Source organism: Nannobrachium achirus, assembly GCF_963921795.1.
Source record: "Nannobrachium achirus genome assembly, chromosome: 9".
NCBI classification, from domain to species: Eukaryota; Metazoa; Chordata; class Actinopteri; order Myctophiformes; family Myctophidae; genus Nannobrachium; species Nannobrachium achirus.
In genome coordinates this window covers 5,897,974-5,921,130 of record NC_137818.1, presented here as the reverse complement: position 1 = coordinate 5,921,130, position 23,157 = coordinate 5,897,974, and the positions used below count along the sequence as shown (strand labels likewise).

At 44.0% G+C, this 23,157-nt stretch overlaps 1 protein-coding gene across 1 annotated transcript in view; it reads right to left on the bottom strand.

The window, feature by feature from the left end:
* The window catches only part of plxna3 (plexin A3), a gene marked incomplete at its 5' end in the record, with an annotated part of 238,462 nt that overhangs the window by 67,006 nt on the left and 148,299 nt on the right, over positions 1–23,157 (bottom strand). Inside the window, one exon of the mRNA XM_080733945.1 lies at positions 3,012–3,212. Coding sequence (XP_080590071.1) covers positions 3,012–3,212 — 201 coding nt within the window. The remainder of the gene's footprint in view (positions 1–3,011; positions 3,213–23,157) is intronic.

The window sequence follows — 23,157 nt, the reverse complement described above, 5'->3', positions numbered from 1 at the left end:
CCTCCCTGATTGGCTGGGCTGGGGGACAGGAATGTCATGTGACAGGAAGGAGATGACAGCCAGACACTAATTGCTTTAGAGAGTCCCATGGGGTTTGTGTACAGTGTGTGAGTGTGTCTTTCTGTGTGAGCTTTCATGTCGTCGTTGTCGGGCGGAAACCTTGTATTTCCAAGTTTCACATTTGTATGTTCTTTCGTACAGGGTTCCCACACATCTTTACCAATTAATTTCCAAAACCTTTCCAGAATATTTAAGCCGATTTCCAGGACTATATAACAATAATTCAGCTCAATAACGAGTCGATTACTTCTATGCGCAATGCCCAAAGACAGGTAGTGTATGCCAGTGGTTCTCAACCTTTTCAGGCCGTGACCCCCAAATTTTGTATAACACAGTTTAATTGTGAACATAGACGATCTACATGCTCATAACGCGAGGCGTTATGAGCATGTCGATCTGCTATTTTCACAATTTCTGCCTCTAATATTTGACAATTTGGCCAATGTTTAATTTGTCATTTCAGATGTATTAACAAAATCAATAACCAAAGACAATTAATAGCTATTTTTTCCAGGACCTTCCAGGACCCTTGATCAATTCCAAAACCTTTCCAGTACTGGAAAAATATTTTTTTAAGTTCAACATATTTCCAGGAATTTCATGACCGTGGGAACCCTGTTCGTAAAATAAAGCCCTGCTTCATCGTCCAAGGGTGTCGCACAAAAGTAGTGAAAACAGCAGATCTACAAGCACACAACGCCTTGTGTGCTTGTACTGTAGATCGTCTGTTTTCACTAGTTTAAATCATCTTTAAAATGAAAAATACAAAACAGTTTTGGACATACAAGGTTTTCACGCGACAACGACGATATGTAGTATGCATATCGTTGTTGTCGGGTGGAAACCATGTATGTCCAAAACCGTTCCTTTTTGTATTTATCATTTATAAAATGTACTAAACTAGTGAAAACAGACGATCTACAAGCACACAGTGTGCTTGTAGATCGTCTGTTTTCACTAGTTTTGTGCGACGGTCTTGTATGATGAAGCAGGGCAAAAGACGTACACATTTGACACTTGGAGATACGAGGTTTCTGCCCGACAGTGACGATATGAGAGTGTGTTGAATGAATAGAAAGATGAGAGATAGATTCAAACAATAACAGACAGACAGACACACCTATATCCCACTTGAAAAATATCAAAAGCTTATTTTTTTTACCCCCTTTTTCTCCCCAATTTAGTTTTCATGACAATTATTTGGGGGCCCACTTGCAATACCCTCACGATCCACCGGTGGGCCCACGTGTTGAAAACCACAGAATGTTGGTTTTAATCACTTTAGTGGAGTGGAGCGCCACAGGGCTCTTTACTAGCACAGCCCCTGTTCAGCCCTGGAACAGAGAGAGGTCCTGGGGTTCATGTGGTCACAGTGTTCCATCACACACACACACACACACACACACACACACACACACACACACACACACACACACACACACACACACACACACACACACACACACACACACACACACACACACACACACACACACACACACACACACACACACACACACAATTAGTTGCATCATGATGAGTTCAGCAGAGGAAAATCCACAATTTAGCAGATGGCATTGTGTGTGTGTGTGTGTGTGTGTGTGTGTGTGTGTGTGTGTGTGTGTGTGTGTGTGTGTGTGTGTGTGTGTGTGCGTGTGTGTGTGTGTGTGTGTGTGTCGCTGTAGTAAATGCTCCATTTCCTCTGGGACTAGTAACTTAATTAAATAAGACAGACACACACACGTGTGCATGCACACACACGCACGCGCGTGCACGCACACGCACACACACACACACACACACACACACACACACACACACACACACACACACACACACACACACACACGTACAGACAGACAGGCCTGTGTGTCTGGGGACAGTGCAACAATAATCAATTGTCAGAGTTGACAGTATATGGTGTGCGTGTGCGTGTGCGTGTGTGTGTGTGTGTGTGTGTGTGTGTGTGTGTGTGTGTGTGTGTGTGTGTGTACCAGCGTGTGTGTGTGTGTGTACGTGTGCATGTGTGTGCATTATAATTAAATCTAGAGTCAGGAACATCAATACTGCTGTCGACCTACAGACTCACCTATGACCCCTGACCCCCAGAGGTCACCAGATCTCGCACACACACACACACAAGCACACACACACACACACACACACAAGCGTATCAGGTCACTCTGGTTAATGACTTGACAAGATTCCTCAAGTTTACCTTGACAACCACACAGAGGACAGACAGACAGACAGACAGACAGACAGACAGACAGACAGACATCTGTCCATTTTTCACAGATAGTATTGCCAAAATGTGTTACAAGTGGAAGGAATAAAAACAAATAATGTGTAGCATAGAAAAATAGACAGACAGGCATAGATAGATAGATAGATCGATAGAAAAATAGCTGATCTGGAAATGACACATCTGTATATAGATAAATAGACCAGTAAGACTCCCTAAATCGGGAGATAAGCGACTGTCAGGTCCATGTTGATGACATGACTGTAGACATACTGTGTACCGCTTTCCGTGATTTTAGGGCAAAATATTTAGGAGCCGTGTCCAAAAATGTGTTTTGCAAGAATGGACCTCATGGTGGTGCTAGAAGAGGGCCATGTGAGAAATGAGGGGTGGAGGCTGTGGTTCGGCAGCCAAGGAGTGTATGTACCAAGTTTGGCATGAATCGGGGCAACGGTGGTGGAGATATAAGAGGGCAAAAGTGTGACGTGTGACTGAGACTGACTGACTGACAGCAGGTGGAGGTTTTGATAGTAACTGCGACCTGACGGTCGCAATTAATACATACTAGAATCGCTATGTCTTCACAAGCATGGTAACAGAAATGTGTGCGTGCGTGCGCGTGCACATGTGTGTGTGTGTGTGTGTGTGTGTGTGTGTGTGTGTGTGTGTGTGTGCGCGTGCGTGCGTGCATGTGCACGTGACTCACCGAGGTGTTCTGACACTGGATGCAGGAGGAGTTGAACCTGACGGCGGGGATGCGTTGACCTTTGCCCTGGATGTTGAACACACACTCGTAGTTCTTCTGTCCGCTCTGGGGCTGGGGGAGGTTCCTGGCCCGCAACGTGATTGGTCGGACCATCCCCGCGGCAACCAGGATGTCCGTAGTGGGCAGGATCTGAGGACAGCCCTGATAGGAGGGAGAGAGAGAGAGAGAGAGAGAGAGAGAGAGAGAGAGAGAGAGAGAGAGAGAGTTTGAATACATGAACAATGAGGAAAAAACTGCCATATCTGCTGGGTGAAATACAATGTGCAAACTAGGTCATTAACGAAAAACTTGACAAGTCGACTTCCTTACACAAGTCGACTCCCACCAGAGAAAGTCGAAGTTGAAAAAAAAGAAAATAATAATAATATTTTCTATTGTGAAAATTTCTGCCTCTAATATTTGACAATTTGGACAATGTTTAATTTGTCATTTTAGAGGTATTAAAAAGTCCTTAAATTGGCACTTTAGAAATGTGCAGATACCCTCTATACACTTAAACTTTATGTTGGTTTGTTTACTGTTGAGTGAGAAAATAATGTTGCACATTAAGTTAATCATCTGGGGACCCAGGGGTTGACACTAAGGTCTCAGAGGCACTTGCCCATCGGGCAAGTACAGGTCATGTTCTACTTGCCCGAAGGTAATGCCCACTTGCCCGAAAAGTAAATCGTCCTTTATAAAATGATAGGTACGATTTTAATTACCGCTCAATTTAACACTTATTTCTTTACTTTCTGGGCCTGTGCGATAAAATGTCATACCTCAATACCTCCAAATCCAAATACCAAATACTTTAGCTATGATTGAATATGTCTATGGGTTCACACTTGTTATTTTTTATTTTTAAATGTAGCAACAGTAAAAACAGCACTTATTTTACATTCCACAGACCAGAAGACACAGCGCACTGGCCACGTTCAGGTGTTTAGACAGATATCTGATGTTTATAGACATTTGTGTCCCCTCTCAAATGAGCACTTGCCCTGTCGGGCAACCTGAAAGCCAACTTCACCTGCCCTGATGTTTTAATTACCTGCCGGGGGCAGGTGGGCAAGCCTTAGTGTCAATGCCTGGGACCCCCCCAAAATAATGGGGGGGGGGGGGGGAGGGGGGGGTCGTGTGGGATGTGATGACGTCATCAAACGATAAAGTCGACTTCAACTCAACTTTTTACTGAGTCGAGTCAACTTGCAAAAATCACAAGTCGTTAATGCCCTAGTCAAGTGCAAACACAGCAGCAAGATGTATCAGCTGCTGTGATAGGAGGACAGTGGTGGAAAAAGTATTCACATGTTTTACTTGAGTAAGAGTATCAATACTGCAATGTAGAAATACTCTGTTACAAGTTAAAGTCAGGAATTCAAAATGTACTTGAGTAAAAGTACAAAAGTAAAGTACAGTACTTAAGTAAATCTACCATAGGAGGATACCAGTAAGACGCTTAAAGGGGCACTGTCACCTAAAGGGGTTGAGGGGCAGATTACACTGTGACATGAGCTTCTCTGAAAACGGTCTGAAACCGTCTGAAGCTTAGGTCACAGTGTAATCTGCCCCTCGCCCCCCAACAATTTGGTTCCCTTGACATCACATGGATGTCAGAGCGTGAGAGTCAATCAACAAAAAAGACAAGCGTTACCCATACAGACACGGACAAGATGTGACCGTTCTGATACTAAACTGTGACCTACGGTCTCAATCAAATGGAACACAACCACCTTAAAGACTACTAACCATTGTGTATAAATATATCCCTGCACATATATCTGCATAGAGTAATCTCCATACATGAAAACTCCACTTCACTCCATTCAATTGTACATATTTTATTTTGATATTGATTGGTTGTATTGTATTGTGTACACTTCTGCTTTGGCAATGTAAACGTATGTTTTCTCATGCCAATAAAGCCCTTTGAATTGAGAGAGAGAGAGAGAGAGAGAGAGAGAGAGAGAGAGAGAGAGAGAGAGAGAGAGAGAGAGAGAGAGAGAGAGAGAGAGATATTGTGGTTAGCTTTGCTTCGATGTAACTTCATTTTTGCCTGTGTGGTTAGTGTTTGAGTGTGTGTGTGTGTGTGTGTGTGTGTGTGTGTGTGTGTGTGTGTGTGTGTGTGTGTGTGTGTGTGTGTGTGTGTGTGTGTGTGTGTGTGTGTGTGTGTGTGTGTGTGTGTGCGTGCGTGCGTGTGTGCGTGTGTGTGTCCGTGCGTGCTCACGTGTTAGCCATAGTTTAGTAGAAGTTATTTATGCTAGCATTTCTATTGACACCGGACCAAACTCACAATGTCACCGCAATGTTCCAGTGTGCGTGTGTGGAATATAGAGCAGTAATCAGTGACTTGTCAGAGAACATTAATCATATGACTAGCACATGTGTGTGCGCGTGCACGCACGCACTCTCAAACACACACACACACACACACACACACACACACACACACACACACACACACACACACACACACACACACACACACACACACACACACACACACACACACACACACACACACACACACACACACACACACACACACACACACACACACACACACACACACACACACGCACACGCACACACACTATAATAAGGCAGTGAACTCGGGGAAATGAATTGGAAATGAAGTGTCAAACATTTTGTTTATCAATTATTGGACGGTTAACTGACTGGCTATGGGCTGTGTTTTTCTTTCCTAACCACTGTAATATGGCCAGCACTATTCATTTATTGCGTGTGTTTGTGTGTGTGTGTGTGTGTGTGTGTGTGTGTGTGTGTGTGTGTGTGTGTGTGTGTGTGTGTGTGTGTGTGTGGTGGAGTAGCAATTGTTCTAACATGTTTAATAGTCATAGCAGGTAGGGCTGTCACAATTATTACATAATCGTCTAATCGGAAATATATGAGGTAATCACAATTATTTTGCATAATCGTCATAATCTTTTCCATGTTGAGAAATGTTAACAAAGTTTCAAACACTTTAAAAAAGTATTGGAAATAGCCGATCTACAAGCTCACAACGCGACGCATTGCGACGCGTTGTGAGCTTGTAGATCTGCTATTTCCACTATCAATGTTCTTTTTTAAGTAAAAAGTTGTCAAATATGTCAGTAATTTCTTTGTATATTTAAGTTATGTGTCATGATTGCCATGTGCAACTTCAAAGCCTAAAAGCCAAACATTCAACGACAAAAACACAATTAAATCGCTAATCGCAGTTAATAGCAGGTGCGTTTAGGTTTCTGATTTCATTTCTCTCAGGTGTCGTACCGTCCTCTCCTACTGATATTCTTCTAACGCCCTACCTGATAATCCTGCAGCCTCACACCAAAGCATCAAAAGTAGCAGATGTACAACCTCAAAACGCAACGCGCAAAGAGAAGCGTTTTTGAGCTTGTAGATCTGCTACTTTTGCCATGCCGTGATGATCCGTGTGTGTACGTTATGGTCCATAGAAAACAGGCTGTTTTGAAACACCGCGATATGGGAAAAGAAACGGAGACATATCCACGTTTCTGCAGCCAGGATGAATACAATGCAATGGACGCCGCAAGTCACCAGATGAACTGTAGTATTCCTGCGAGGCATGATGGGATAGTGAGTTTTTTCGCTCACTCCCGGCCGTGGCAGCACAGGGACTATCGGTTACCAAGGTAACCAGTTAACACATCAGGTGACGTGTTAACGGGGCCGCGGCACATCACGGCGGGAATCGTTAACACATGTGGGAATGCGTTAGGCACTCCAGGTGCTAATTAATAGGCAACCTCCTTTTTTCCCCCTCTACACCAAATCTATCTGCCCAAAGTCGTTCTTCTGCTATACAACCAAAATGTGGAACGCCCTACCGAAGGCCTTAAAGGAGTGTGGTTCCCTAGCATCCTTTAGAATCGCCCTGAAAAACCACTTACAGGCAGCAGCCGTTCGCAACTGGCAATAACAAACCTAGACCAGCCTCCCCTGACCCTTCTTTGTATTTACCTACTGTATATATATTTTTTTTCACTGTTTATTTCATTTTTATTTCCTTTTTTTTTTTTACAATATCTACTGCATAGTACTGTGTTCTATCCGTCTGTCATTCAATGTTATATGAGATACTTCAATGGTGTCCTGTGTAAATAAGCCAAGTGCTTTCCTAGGATCTCCTTTTAGTTGACATTGTACCACTGAACTGTACCGTCATGAAACTGTAGCCTTTTCTATGCAAACTTCTAATAAAGTCTTCAATCAATCATTCAATCAAAAGTAAACCATCTACACGACTCAGGCTCGTCTACAGGCTGAGAGCACTCCAAGCCCATCTACCGAAGATCGTCTATTTTCTCTGAATGTCGGCCTGCTGAATACAAGGAGGCTTAGCGTTCCTACGGCCTCCTTGGAGGTAGAAAGCTTGGAGTCGTCCTGTGGTCTAGTAAACAGACTGGTCGTCTGCTTGATCCAAATCTGCTGGCATGGAATTAGAGGTCTATCTGACGGAGACATCCTAAGAGACGTTTATTTGTAATAAAGTGCTTATCACGTTAACTTATTGCATTATGTCTGACAAACACACGGACACCGCAGTGATGATAAACTACTGTATGTCCTCAGAGAGAGAGTGAAGCGAGGGCATTTACCTGCTGGCAGTTTAACGGTGGTGTTTAACTCATTCCCCGCCTCCCCCGATAGTCCCGAGAAATTTTAAATGTCGTTCCCCGCCAGGCCCGATAGTCCCGAGAATTTGCTTTTATATAATGTAATGTTTAATTAGACTCTTAATTAGCCCGTGACAAAGTTTGGGGTTTCTCACTTAAAGGGAACCAAAGATATCACTCATCAAAGTAAGTGTGTTTGAAAACAAGAGTGTAATAATGTATAAATCTCAATAAAAATGAATAAAACTCTCAATAAACCACAGTGAATGCATTTAGAGTGGCAGCCTGCAGCCCGCAGAGTGAAATCAGCGACACACTGGGCACACGCATGTAGAGGGATGTGGGGCAGGGATGTGCAGAGAATATTTAGAGAGGCAGGGGCTGACATTTCTAAAGGGGCCTTTTGGTGGACAATTCTATTGAATGCAGCCCTCAGGGGCAGGGGCTCAAGCCCCCTTTGATGTCTATGTGTGTACATGCCTGGTGCAAGGGCTCGCAGAAGCGAAACGGAGCAGCTGGATCTGAGACCATGCACAAATCAAACAAAATCCAGTAAAATGTTCACTTGGAAAGCCATAATCTGCCACATGGGCCAACAGAACACACACCTTCATAACCCCCAAAGTCTCCACGACAAAATATTATGTCCCAGGCCCAGTCAGACAACAAGATCAGAGCAGGAGCGTCACAACTCACAAGGGAAAAGTGGGACTGAGTCTGAGTTACTAGGGCCCAAGGTGGAAGGGGCTTCATTATTTTATACTTTTGCTATTGAAAAATAGCAGATCTACAAGCTTGTAGCGCGACACTCGGTGCCATGCTGTGAGCTTGTATATATCTATTTTTGAAATCACCCAAGAAAATTCATGGGGGGCCCGCAGTGAATCCTTGTACCCAGGGCCCATCATTTGGTCCGACACCCAGTTGGAACAGATCCTCAGCCCACTACAAACACACATATATAAAGCCTGGTGAGGCGAGGTTACAAACAACACAATCACCTACTGGACAAGATGCAGCGCCGTTGGCCGGTCCAGTCGAGCACCAACCGATCTTCAAGCCCTGCTACGGGAGTGGAGAGGAGAAAATATCCCCCCTCCCCCGGCGGACTCCTCAAGTCAGGCAACCATTGAAGAAAAGCAACGCGTCGCGTCCATATAACTTCCATCGGTATGTAACAAAACTGCTGAAAATAGCAGATATGCAAGCACACAACGCCTTGCATCCAAGCGTGACCATGGAGGCTGATGAGGAGTATTATATTCCAGTTCTCACAAGAAGGTTGCGTCCAAACTACCAGCGGTGTAACAAAAGAAAAGTAGTGAAAATAGCAGATCTACAACGCGTCGCGACCGAGTGGAATCCAACAGGAAGAAACTCAAACACGGCGATCGTCATTGTCAGTAAGTTTACTGTTGTGGTTTACATCCTAACCTAAACTATACTGTTGTTGTTCTGCAGCAGCAGCAGCAGCGTGCGTCCTCCCTATGGCGTGCACGCGCAATCGCGCATGTGCTCGTGTTTGAGGCGCGCCGCGCAACAACTGCTTGGAGTGCTTGCAGCTTGAAGGAGGGCGTGGGTGTCTGTGTGATCGCTGCAGTCTGTTCCGTTCTAAAGCCCGCCTACTGTATCCGGTTATGTAACATTCACATGCACGCAAGAAACGTCTCCGCATCCGGTACAGACCCAGGCCGGATCACCAACAAGCAGAGTAACTTTATTGCTATCAGTTCTCTAGTTGTCGGGTGGAAACCTTGTATGTCCAAAACCGTTCGTTTTGTATTTATCATCTATAAAATGTACTAAACTAGTGAAAACAGCAGATCTACAAGCACACAACGCCGGCGTTGTGTGCTTGTAGATCGGCTGTTTTCACTAGTTTAGTACATTTTATAGATGATAAATACAAAACGAACGGTTTTGGACATACAAGGTTTCCACCCAACAACGACATATAGAGAACTGATAGCAATGAAGTTACTCTGCTATTTTGTGCGACAGTCTTGTATGATGAAGCAGGGCTTTGCTTTGGCATGAGAAAACATAGGCTACGTTTACATCGCCAAAGCAAGTGCCACAAATAAATAAAAAAGTTGAATATGGGGAACATATTTACAGTTATACACATAGGCCTTATATAAAGTTATGTGTGTGTGTGTGTGTGTGTGTGTGTGTGTGTGTGTGTGTGTGTGTGTGTGTGTGTGTGTGTGTGTGTGTGTGTGCGTGCGTGCGTGCGTGCGTGCGTGCGTGCGTGCGTGCGTGCGTGCGTGTGTGATCTGTGCAAAATAAAACACTTGAATGCTGAATAAAAGGTAAAAAGCTTATTTCTATTTGTGTGAAGTCAGTAAGACGCCCTAAGGGCAAGAGGTGACCTATTACAGCCCTATTACACTATTCCAGTTATTGCCCTATTACACAATTACACTTATTACACTAGTACACTTATCTGATAAGTGCCTGACGCCATAAATACAAATATCAACAGAGTTATTCGCTCGAAAAGCCATCAATCACAAAAAGGTGAATAACTCCTGTTATTTCAAATATAGCTGGATTTTGGTCAAAAATGGCTATTTTGAGATGGCTACAACTATAGAAAAAAAAGCTTTTTATTCAATTTCTTTATTTTTTGATGAGACTAGAGCTTGTCTTCTTTCATGTCAGGTACGGTATAACATTGTAGAAAAAACACAGAATTTAGGAAAAATGTCAATATAAAAAAAATATATCAATTTTTTCATTAAACAAAATGGCAGGGGAGCCATACAGTCAATGTTAAAATGGCGGCCAATGTGTTAAGACATGTCATATCTTTTAGGGGGTTGAAATAAAACGTTAGAAAGTTGTTAGAAAGTTCCAAGCTCTATATTGTGATTGCGTCCGTTCAGTTTAGTATGAGAAACGACACATTGTGTCTCCGTCCGTGCAATCTAGAGCCCTGCACAGGCCTGAAATGTGGGGCCCGGCCTGGCCCTGGCCCGTGGAATTAAGGCCCGGCCTGGCCCTAGGCCCTTTGGTGAATTTCAGAAACGAGCCCGGCCCGGCCCGTAAACCTGCCACCTTATTATTTAATGAATTATTTTCGTGCGTGGCTTTCACTGCTGCGCGCAGCAACTACACTCTCAAGGGGAGTCCATACTGCCATCGACCACCGGAATTTGCATCGGAAAGGTCCGGTTCAACTACAAAATGACATCTCTTGCAGCTTCTGAAAAGGATTACTCCTAATTTTTTGCCAGTTTTGTCTCCAACCGACAAAACTGCGGTTGGAGACGGTATGTACACTTGTACAGCCCTTTAGCAGCGCTCTTGTCTTGTGCTCTGATTAAAAGAAAGAAGTCAACAGCACAGCAAGTAGCCTAATTACACACACATCACAACGCAAGTAAGAAATCTTCCTCCGTCCACCCACCGTTTGTTATGTTACTGTATATCCTCACAGCAGAAAATTAGACATTGATATTGTCGGCTTGCCGTGGTTACAAGCCATCTCGTAAAATACGGAGTATCGTCCAGTTACTAACGAGTATAGACGCATCCCATAATGAACTGATACGGGAGGTTGGGGAATCATTACAGGGCAATTTATTTGACTCGCTGTGTACGCAGAGTCGCAGACACACACAAAGTTTGTGTGAGTGTGTGACAGAAGAAAAACCCTCGGCTCGTTGCGGCCATTGGCTAATGTACTCACATCAAGACCAATGAGAGCAGTGTTGCTATAGATACGGTTAAAACCTATGGATAGAACCCATAGCCTAGACTCTAGGCTATGGGAGGCAGCACTCACACACACCCTCCGCTCTGACATCACTGTGATGTCAGAGGAACCACACTAACAGAATCCCCTTTATGCCCAAATGTTAAGCAAATATTAGGGAACGCCCATATATGGAGGCCACATAAGCCACATACCACACTAACAGAATCCATATATGGCCAAGACAGATGGCCAAGACATCCCTTGTCCAACCAGCCAGTCTGGCTGGTTCTACAGACAGGGATCCCCATGTATAGGAATGTACAGTATGATGTCAGATGTCATAGACGTCATAGGACATAGGGATCTCCCTATATGGGCATAAAAGGGATTGTATGTATGATTTCATATGTCATAGACGTCATAGGACTTTCACATAACGAATAATTGAGTAAGCATGTTTGGGGTCTCACAGCATATCTCCATATACAGTACATGGATCTCCATATATGGGTACCAGGGGTCTCCATATATGGGTAACTGGACCTCAAGGTCGCTTGTCACCCTTAGGCGTCTTACTAGTCTATATAGCACTAAAGTGATGTTTACTGTGTACTAATAGTCCAGGCACAGCTTGTTTCTCTACTGCGGTGGTTCACATTTAAATAAATATAAAAATCACACCCAATGTGAAGTGAGCGGTGGTCGTGCTTGCATAACGTCTTCAGACTAGGATTTGAGTCTAGGATGTACAGGCTATGCATGCTACACACACACACGTTTTGCTATGGCAAAACGCTGAGGAAAAAGTGGCTACAGACACACGCACAGCCACTCTATGGAGCGGTTTACCAAGGCTCAAAAGCTGCCACAGTGCACTGGCTGTGGTGTGGAATGAAGGAGGGCTGCGAACAGAAAGACACGCTGCGCTAATGAGAGTGCTAGGCGTTAGCGTTAGCAAGCAGCCGCCAGGACAGACCGGGTTACAATTAATAACTTTAAACTTCTGACTCCACAGCTGCTGCACTGCAGCACAATAACAGTAATTTAATAGGACCACTCTCTCTCTCTCACACACACACACACACACACACACACACACACACACACACACACACACACACACACACACACACACACACACACACACACACACACACACACACACACACACACACACACACACACACACACACACACACACACAGTGTTGATAGGTCCATTAGCCTAGCGTTGGCAGCTAATAGACTGGTGGTGAGAGAGTCTCAATTAACCTTAGAGATGACACGCACACACACACAACACACACACACACACACACACACACACACACACACACACATACTGTTTCACGTGCACGCACGCACGCATATGCTCGCAGAACATATGCTCTCCTTTGAAAACGTAAGACACACACGCAGCAGTTAGGATAAATATTCAACCGTTTTTTTTTAAAGGTCAGAGGTTATGACTACAACGTTAAATTAGTCCCCCCAGGAATCCGCGGAGAAAAATTCTTAATTCCGCGGAGAACAATCCTGATTCTGCGGAATTCTGTGGTGAACAATTCTTGATTCCGCGGACATTAAAAAACAACCTAAAATGACCAGTTATCAAGCTAAAAATGATATAGTTCTAATAATCAAGTAAAACCCTTCATGAAATAGCTACAATTAATTTTAATTAGTGGTTAGAATAATCAAATAATCATTTTTGAGAATATAAATCTAATATTAAATCTATTCTTTTTTTTTTATTGTTATTGTTTTTAATAATTACTTTCTGTTGCAAAGACTATATTGTCATGCAAACCCTGCCCATAGTAACCACATTTTAGAGGATAGCCTACCTACTACCTAGTATGGGTGTAATATGTATTTATTCTCTTCTGCATTAGCATTGTTATTGCCAGGACCATAGACATAGAGGAACTATAGTTCAGGACACAGTTTCTGTCAGGAACGAATGTGGGACCGGACCAATACAGCGTCAGTGCAACCAGCAGGAGGGAAGCTAAGCTATTCCCCTAGGCTCTGTATGAGGTGACCACTGGCCAGACCATGTACACATCGTTTTATAATAGTAGTAATGACTACTCCCGCCGCTCTGCTGCCACTCGCGACTGTTATTCTACGGACGTCAGAAAAGTCCGCGAATGGCCGAGAAATCCGCGGGTGGTCCATGTATAGCATGCGTGAGTGCGTCTTTCTCACCATGTGAGGCTTGTGACGTTGTGAGCCAATATAAACAGTCAGACGATGTGCCTAGTTCCTAGTCCATTAAAAATCAGCACCATCCGCTCTGGTATCGTCACCACACACACGAGTCACAGCACATGAATGCATGCCACGGCAAACAAAGCCATTTCCGTTTCCGTATCCGGCACGAGGACCGGCTAGGCTGTGAGTCTTGTCCGTCTATATCACCGCGACATCTAGCGGCCGGGATGAAAACTACATGTAAAATGTAATATTCTGCTCCTCGTCTTGTCCTATTCTGCGGACTACTATGATATCCGCGGGAGGCTCTGATATCCGCGGAGGGCTTCGATTTCCGCGAAAAATTCCGTGATCGCGGAATTGCTGATTCCTGGGGGGACTATTAAATGTGTTCATACTCCTTTAACTCTGACAGTGTAACACTCTCAGAGTTAAAGGGATATTCCACTTTCAAAAAACCTTTTGGACATTTTATTGTCTAATCAGGCTTTTATGAACAACCTGAACAGTTTTTAATTACCTTGATTCAATATTTAGATATTTGATGTAAATGTTATCAGGCCCTCCAGGCCCAGGACCGCTCCACATACACACCCATTGTAACTTCAAACTCCATTTTAATCATGATCAATTCAATAAAAACACCCATTATTTTTTCTGGTGACTCATATTACCCTCCTAATACGTGATCTGAAGGAGTGCATGTCGGCATTTCCCCGCTGTTAGTTACCAGAAGTTGATAACATATGCCTGACCGTGTGGAGGGAGAGAGCAAGGTAGAGAGGAGAGATGGCAGAGAGATGACATCAGAGTATACTGCAGCCCCCCCCCCCCCAGGCCTTCTCCATCACAGCAACATGACGGCAAAACCCTATTAAAAGGACAAGAGGACCTTGGGACGGTGCCCTCAGCCGAAGACAACTTTACGGTGACAAACAATTGTTATGGCAGATAACTGTCCTTGACACCACACACACTCACACAGCAACGGTGCATGCCTAGAAAATTCAGAGCACCAGATAGGAGGCTACACCAGACCAACTGCAACATGGCATGAGACAGCCATAGGAAAAAGGCCTTCGCATCTAGCCTTGGTGCCAGCCTGTTGGAACAACAGCCAATCAGCAACAACGTCACCTACTTCACAATAGCCAACTATATTTCGCGCTATATTAGTCTAAAAGCGCCATGTTTTGCACAGATGTAGCCCAGGGCATGCTCTAATGATTTAGCTAGGGCACCCGAGTCGGCGACCTTCGGGGTCGCCACAGCGGCCAAATGAAGTTGGGCTCCCATCGACTTTCTATACAGAAAATACACAGAAAAAAATTGCTTTAAGTAGGATGTGAGGGGTCTAACTAGGGGTTTGTCATGATGCTGAATCCATTGCAAGCATTTGTTTTGCACAAAAAACATTCCTTGAGCTATAAATGGCCCCATAAAACGCCCACAAAATGGTGAAAAGTGATGACTTGTCACTTTTCATCACTAAACCATCGTTTTCTGGGGCCATTTATAGCCCAAGGAATGTGTTTTGTGCAAAACAATGCTTGCAATGAATTCAGCATCATGACAAACCCCTAGTTAGACCCCTCACATCCTACTTAAATACCCAGAAAAAAAAAGTTTTTCTGTGTATTTTCCTTCTGTATAGAAAGTCGATGGGAGCCCAACTTGATTTGGCCACTGTGGCGACCCCGAAGGTCGCCGACTCGGGCGCACTAGCTAAATCATTAGAGCATGCCCTGGGCTACATCTGTGCAAAACTTGGCGCTTTTTATTCTAATATAGCGCGAAATGGCCATGTTATCTCCCTAACGCCCCCGACTACAACTGACGTTGGGAAATACGAGTCGACTGAATCATGTCCAGACTGAGAAGTGAAGTGACAAAACAGATCCATGGAACGTAGCGTAGCAAGGCTGGCACCCAGGCTACTTCACGTTCACGTTGCTTGTTTTGTCAGGTTACCATAGTTACCTTCAAGTCGTCCATGACATCTACTGGATCTCTATATATGGAGCTGACCAACACTGACATCATCGACTCCACATCACCTGGATCTCCATATATGGAGCTGACCAACACTGACATCATCGACTCCACATCACCTGGATCTCCATATATGGAGCTGACCAACACTGACATCATCGACACTATATCACCTGGATCTCCATATATGGAGCTGACCGCCACTGATATCATCGACTCCACATCACCTGCATCTCCATATATGGGGCTAACTGCCAATGACATCATCGACTCTACATCACCTGGCTCCAAATATGGAGCTGACCAACACTGACATCATCGACACTATATCACCTGGATCTCCAAATATGGAGCTGACCAACGCTGACATCATCTACGTCTGACATCACATACTCCATATAAGGTCATCGCTGACTCATCGTGACATCAGCAGGATGACCGGACCAGCTCTTAAAACAGCTCACTCGTCTAGAATCACACACTGCCTCTCCAGTTCCCACAGACCGACCGGTACATGATCCTGGCCAACTGCAACATTGCATAATGGAAAACGCACCAACTGCCTTACAAGACATGGCCGTCCCCACACTAGCTTCAGAAAGTGGCATCACGTCACGGCCCCAAAGCCAGGAGGAGGACGACGAGTCTGACGAGCTCGACTATTACGACTATTACGTTAATTACCCCTACTATGCAACTGAGGATGACATAGGAGTGGATGTTTACTATGACTACGGACCATCTCTAGAGCCGCCTCACGCCGTACTCTCACTGCCGCCCGACTACATCTCTCAGCCGCTGTTTGAACTCTATCGGGCGCTGCATGGACAGGGAGGATTAGTCTATAACCAACAGACACAGCTGTTTGAAGAAGCAGAAGAAGAAGAAGTGAACGCGGGTCCTCCTCCAGCACGGAGCGAGAAGGTCTCCTCTCTCCTGAGCGTCGAGGTCTCTCAGGAACACGTGGACGGTGGCCTGGCGTGCCCGGTGTGCCAGGACGACTTGCAGCTGGGCGAGGCGGTCAAACAGCTGCCCTGCGATCACGTCTTCCACTCGGACTGCATCGTACCCTGGCTGAGTAGGCACGACTCCTGTCCCATGTGTAGGAGGGGTTTAACAACCCATTTAGGCCCGAACACATTATGACGCAATAATAGTGTATGCTTTAAATATAAAAAAAAACAGCCTAGATATACAAGCTCACAGCGCGGCACCGAGTGCCGCGCTGCGAGCTTGTAGATCTGCTATTTTTGAAAAATCTTGAAAATTAAGGTTGTTTCTATGTCAGCAATCTGGCCAGCCATCGTCAAAGGAAAGGTCCTTTTCACTTAACTGGAGCTCAGTTAGTCTGTTCTTGAGAGACTACTATGTCAGTGGTGCTCAAACCTTTTCACGTGAAGGACCCCCACAATGATATTTATTTGGCCACGGACCCCCCATCTCAAAATATCTAGTTCCAGGGACCATCCCCAGAAGCAAGATTTTAGTTACAAACGTAGCAGATCTACAAGCTCGCAGCGCGGCACTCGGTGCCGCGCTGTGAGCTTGTATATCTGCTATTTTTCACTGCTTAAAGCATTCAATAATTCTAGGCCCTAAATGGTTTAACCCACGGCGACGACGACGAGAGGAGCCACGCTGCTGCTTCTGCCTCAGAGGACCACGTCCACGCCGTACTGGTGTCGTCCACACAGCCCCGCACACGCAATTTTGTGTTGGGGGAGTTTCTCACTTGAACAGTGTCAGTGGATCCTCTGTTTGCCACCGTTTTAATTTGTTTATTTTCTAAAGCTAGCCTTACACCTGATGGCCCTTTGAAAAGATCGGACAGATTTGGAAAGATTTCTCACACTATAAGATTTTAAAAATACTTTCCAACGTCTTTATGATGATTTTATCCAAGATTTCAGTTGTTAGATGCCTCTAAAGACTTTGTAAAGACTGGTTAAAGATTCCATTTTATTTGCTGAAATAGGCCTATTATAGCCATTTGTTCCTATGATTCCTCTGACTAGCTCACACACACACACGCACGCACAAGACAGGCGTTTATGCCCATATATGGAGATCCCTGATTGCATCAGTAGGACTAAGTCTGTGTGTGTCAGTGTGACGTACAGTAAATCGCATATGTGCTCATATATGAAAATCTGTGTAATCTGTCAGCCCTTGTCCCATTTTATGGGCATGTTGGTTGGATCTACTAAAAAATTTGTTTCGTACAACTCGTGCAGGTACAGTAACGGCAGGGGAAAGAACATCTGAGGTATCCGTGTGCGAAATTTGGAGCCTTTAGAACCAACCGTGAGCTGTGAGACCCTAGCCATGGTGAAGTCGATACCCCATCTGGGTCTCCTCGTCAATTAGTATTAAATATGGTAGGGATACCACCCAAAAGGTTTACCAGTAAGACGCCAGAGGGTGAAAAGCGACCTCCCTGCCATGTGTTGGTCATCTGGCCAAAGGGATTTGTTCCCCTGGCATCACAGGGATCTCCATATATGGCAATAAAAGGGATTTGGTTCCTCTGACATCACAGTGATTACATATTGGCATTCACAGTTATGGGCTTAATATTGATGACATCAGGGATCTCCATATATGGACATAAAAGGGATTTGGTTCCCCTGGCATCACACGGATCTCCATATCTCCATATATGGGCATGAAAGGGATTTGGTTCCCCTGGCATCACAGGGATCTCCATATCTCCATATATGGACATAAAAGGGATTTGGTTCCCCTGGCATCACAGGGATCTCCATATCTCCATATATGGACATAAAAGGGATTTGGTTCCCCTGGCATCACAGGGATCTCCATATCTCCATATATGGGCATGAAAGGGATTTGGTTCCCCTGGCATCACAGAGATCTCCATATCTCCATATATGGGCATGAAAGGGATTTGGTTCCCCTGGCATCACAGAGATCTCCATATCTCCATATATGGGCATGAAAGGGATTTGGTTCCCCTGGCATCACAGGGATCTCCATATCTCCATATATGGGCATGAAAGGGATTTGGTTCCCCTGGCATCACAGAGATCTCCATATATGGCAATACAAGGGATTTGGTTCCCATGACATCACAGTGATGTCACAGCGTGAGAGTCAATCAACAAAAAAGACAAGTGATTCCCATCCAGACGGACAGATATGGTCAAGATGTGACGATTCTGATAGTAAACTGCAACCTACAGTTGCAATAAACTACCAGAGATAGTAGTGTCCATTGCTACTCTGCTAGCTTGTTTGCATTATTTGCCAACTGTTAAACTGTTAAAGGCTGATTAGTCCGTTATAGAGCAGTGAAGTCTGACGTCATTTACCCATCCTACCTGGTTCACGTTTTTTTTTCCCCATTCTGAATTCCCATAGACTTTTTTCATATCGCGTCATATAAGAACTGTGTTGCAAACATAAACAAATGATCTCAGCGGTTTGAATATGGATATGAAGAATCAACTGATGGTGAGAAAACGCTAATGTTACTGTCTCCGAATTAGTTACATTTTCGCTAGAAACAGGCTTTATCAAATATGAGTGAATGACTATCATAAACCATACAGAGCCACCTCCCCGACAATATCGTGCACACCGTTTGTTTATTCTTGGACCACAATGCTTATATGAGATGATTTTAAGATGACCCAATGTTATTCTCCATAGAGAAATTACTTCCATGAACCGGGGGATGAGCGAGTCACGTCATGACTTCACTGCTCTATACTGTAGGTTAAAAACACAGAGGCCACGCAAAGAGTTTATAAAGTGATGGAGACGGTATAGTCTTCATTACTGCCTCTCTGCTGGCGTGATGTCATGTGACATGAACTCTCAGGGTTTTGGTCTTAAAACACAGTAGCTGCTACTTTCCAAATCCTACACCGTGACTTTACACTTTCCTCAAAGTGTCGAGATGCAGTTTATTGTGAGTGAGATGCTATTGTCACCATTTTATTCTTTATTTATAGTAATCATTATTCCATTGCATGCCAAACTTGCCTGCACGTCTCACACAAGAGTCAATAAATATTCTTAAAAGCCTTTAAAGGACATTTTGTATTGACCATAAATGTACGTTAGATAGCATTTCTTTTCTAGGTTTTTAAGTGAAGTTTTAACTGAATAGGGTGCTTGGCCTACCTACGTTCTTTTTCTTGGATTTGTCTTTGTCTTGGCGTCTGCTAAATGCCTAAATTGTAAATTGTGTTAGTTTTGCTGTAAATTTTGTCTATTTTATTTCATGTTTACTTGAAATCCACATCAGCTCATAATATAGGTTATTGGTATCCTTCATTACTAATAAACAGTATCGAACCTGAAAGAAGTGATAATTATCGGTCGATCACTAAACTACAGCTAATGGATAACAGTGTTGTTGTTTGTCTCTTATCTCATCGCTATGGTAACAAAGTAAAACCGTTTGGATCACATTTCAATGTAGGTACGCATGGATGATGAGCACACATGCAGAGTGCACACACACACAAACATATATATGTATATGCACACGCACACATATATATGCACACACGCGCACACACACACACACAGCGCACACACACACACACTTCATACATATACTGTACATTGCTGACGGTGCATGGGAGTGGACCAACAGATACGTTATCAAAGTCTATCACTATGGACTGTGTGTGTGTGTGTGTGTGTGTGTGTGTGTGTGTGTGTGTGTGTGTGTGTGTGTGTGTGTGTGTGTGCATTTGTGCGTGCCTGTGTGTGTGTGCTCGTGCGTGCGTGCGTGCATGCATTATGTGTGTAAGTATGTGTGTGTGTATTCATTTGTATTGAGTATGTCTCGTGCATGCATGCATGCATTTGTACGTGTGTGTGTGTGTGTGTGTGTGTGTGTGTGTGTGTGTGTGTGTGTGTGTGTGTGCACGTTTGCATGCATTTGTGCGTGCCTGCGTGCGTGCGTGTGCATGTGTCTAATGGACAGCTGGTGACAGATCCACTCTTTAGAGCTTCCTGGAGTGACACACACACACAGATACATGCCAACGTGCACACACACACACACACAAACACACACACACACACACACACACACACACACACACACACACACACGAATGCATGCACACGCGAGACCCCCTCCCCGTCTCTCTCTCCGTCCCTTCTGGTTTGTTTTCCTCTTTTTTTCATCCCTCTCTCGGCGGGGTTCAACCTTTCTTAACGAGCGTCTTAACGAGCGTCACCGGGGTAATTAATTGGTGTCTGACAGACAGGAAGTGAGATCGCTCCACAGGAAGTGGGACCGCAAACACGGCCAACAGCAAAACCGCGGGAAGAGAGAGACTCTGGCTGTGTGCGTGTGTGTGTGTGTGTGTGTGTGTGTGTGTGTGTGTGTGTGTGTGTGTGTGTGCGTGTGTGCGTGTGTGTGTGTGTGTGTGTGTGTGTGTACACTCAGGGGGAGTCTGGAATAAAGGCCAAAAGAGGCTTTGAGGTAATCTGTAAACAAACACACTTACACACAAAATACACTTCAACTACTCCCCCCCCCCCCCCCTCTCACCGATCCCTCCCACCCCCCTCTCAATATGTCTCACTAAATATTACCCTACATCAGCTCTCTCTCTCTCTCTCTGTGTGTGAGATAAAATAAAATCTGCTAAATTGGATAAATTCATGTTACAGTGTATAACATGTCAAACACATAAATATTGCCAAAGCAAAAGATGTGTCAGTGGCTGAGAGCGAGCTTCAATAAAACGAGGACCACTTCTGACTTAAGCCAATCATGTCTTACTACTGTTATTGTACAGTTATTGAATTATTGTGGGATTGCTAAGGCGATCACACAAAGGTTATTCTCACTATCTATTTATTATATATTCCGTACGTTTTTTTTGGACGCTAATTAGTCCTTCATACTTTTGTAAATAGAAACTATGTTCCGACTCATTCACACAACGTTCGGCCAACTTACACTTAGGACATGTCCGCTACCATTTGAAGTTTTGAAATGATTCCTACTTTTAGAGCTATTTCACTTTGAGTGTGGAAATGCCATGAAGCTACTGTGGAGCCTAGCAACTGAACAGCAAGCACGTCATATGCCCTTGCAACCACCGCTTTATTAACATACTCTACCATAAAGATTGGACAACATAAAATTGTATCCACAAATAGAATGCTATCATACAGTTATTGCATTAGGTTATTGTCATGTAGTTTGCAGGATGACATAGCTTACTGATAACTAATGAAACACACTGTTTTTTCCTTAACGTTGCCTTAACTCAATAGAAGAATAAGTTTAGTGATGTGGTTGAGAGCCCTCCTAATACTCCAGATGTGATCATGATTAACTCATTTCCTGCCATTTTTGAATATGCCGTCTTTGGGATTTCCCTGCCAAATTCTGGACCATGTGTGTGCACGTTTTTCACAGCTTTCAAACAAAAAAATCCGATTGGAAATCCGTTCAGGCATTCATGAGGTAGCAGCCATTATGTTTTACATGTTATGTAAACAAAGATGGCTGCCATGTGGGTTGTATGGGGGTGAAACATGCAAAATCGCGATTGCAATCATGTTTACTAGATAAAATGGGGTAAAAAAAAATGTTTTTCAAAAAAAAAATTAAAAAAATAAGATGTTTCAAACAAACACTTTGCACACATGCCATCTCTGAATGTGGGTACAATTGATTTGCTTTGATATGTGACAGCTTGAACAGCAATGTTCATGATTGTGTGTGTGTGTGTGTGTGCGTGTGCGTGTGTGTGTGTGTGTGTGTGTGTGTGTGTGTGTGCGTACGGGAGGACTAATTATTGGCAGTCGCTTTATAAGGACTGTAGTTTACTTGTGTGTAACAATTTCAAAATCGATAATAATAATATTTTTTTTAAAAGCAATCGTATAGTGACGTGAACTTAGTATCGTGATTTGAATCGTATAGCGAGTTTAGTGAATCGTTACAGCCCATAGAGTAAGTAACCGATCATAATATTTGGATTTTGTGCACACATAGGCCCTTTTACCCGTCAGTATAAAGTGCCCTCTCCAGACCAAGAATGCAGCATTTACTATGGTGAAAGAGATGCAAATTAGCACATTTCCTTTCCATACACTAACCCAAAGGCAGCATTCAGGAGAATTTTTCCAAACTCTGCTAAACTTGAAACGCATTATCTTGCCTTGAAATAATTTGTCCTCTGTGTAGAATCCATGTCGTATACTGTACGCCGCACCTTCACTAGCTAAAGAAAATAGCTGATCTACAAACTCTCAACGCGTCACAGTGCAATGTGTTGAGAGCTTGTACATCAGCTATTTTAGCTTTTTTTCTTTTTCTTTTTTTGGCCAAGAGTGCCCTTTTACCGAACTCTAACCTTGTGTCCCTGATTAACGTCTTAACACAATGCTCGCCATCGCGTCGCCAAAACAATACACTATTCACTGCCAAGGCTTTCTTATATAATAATGACCTGTTCTGGAGTGCCTCCGTGCGTGCGGCGCGTGCACACCGAGTGCGCGGCCACCCCATTTCGTGCGGGGAAAACATTTTCCATACAGTAATT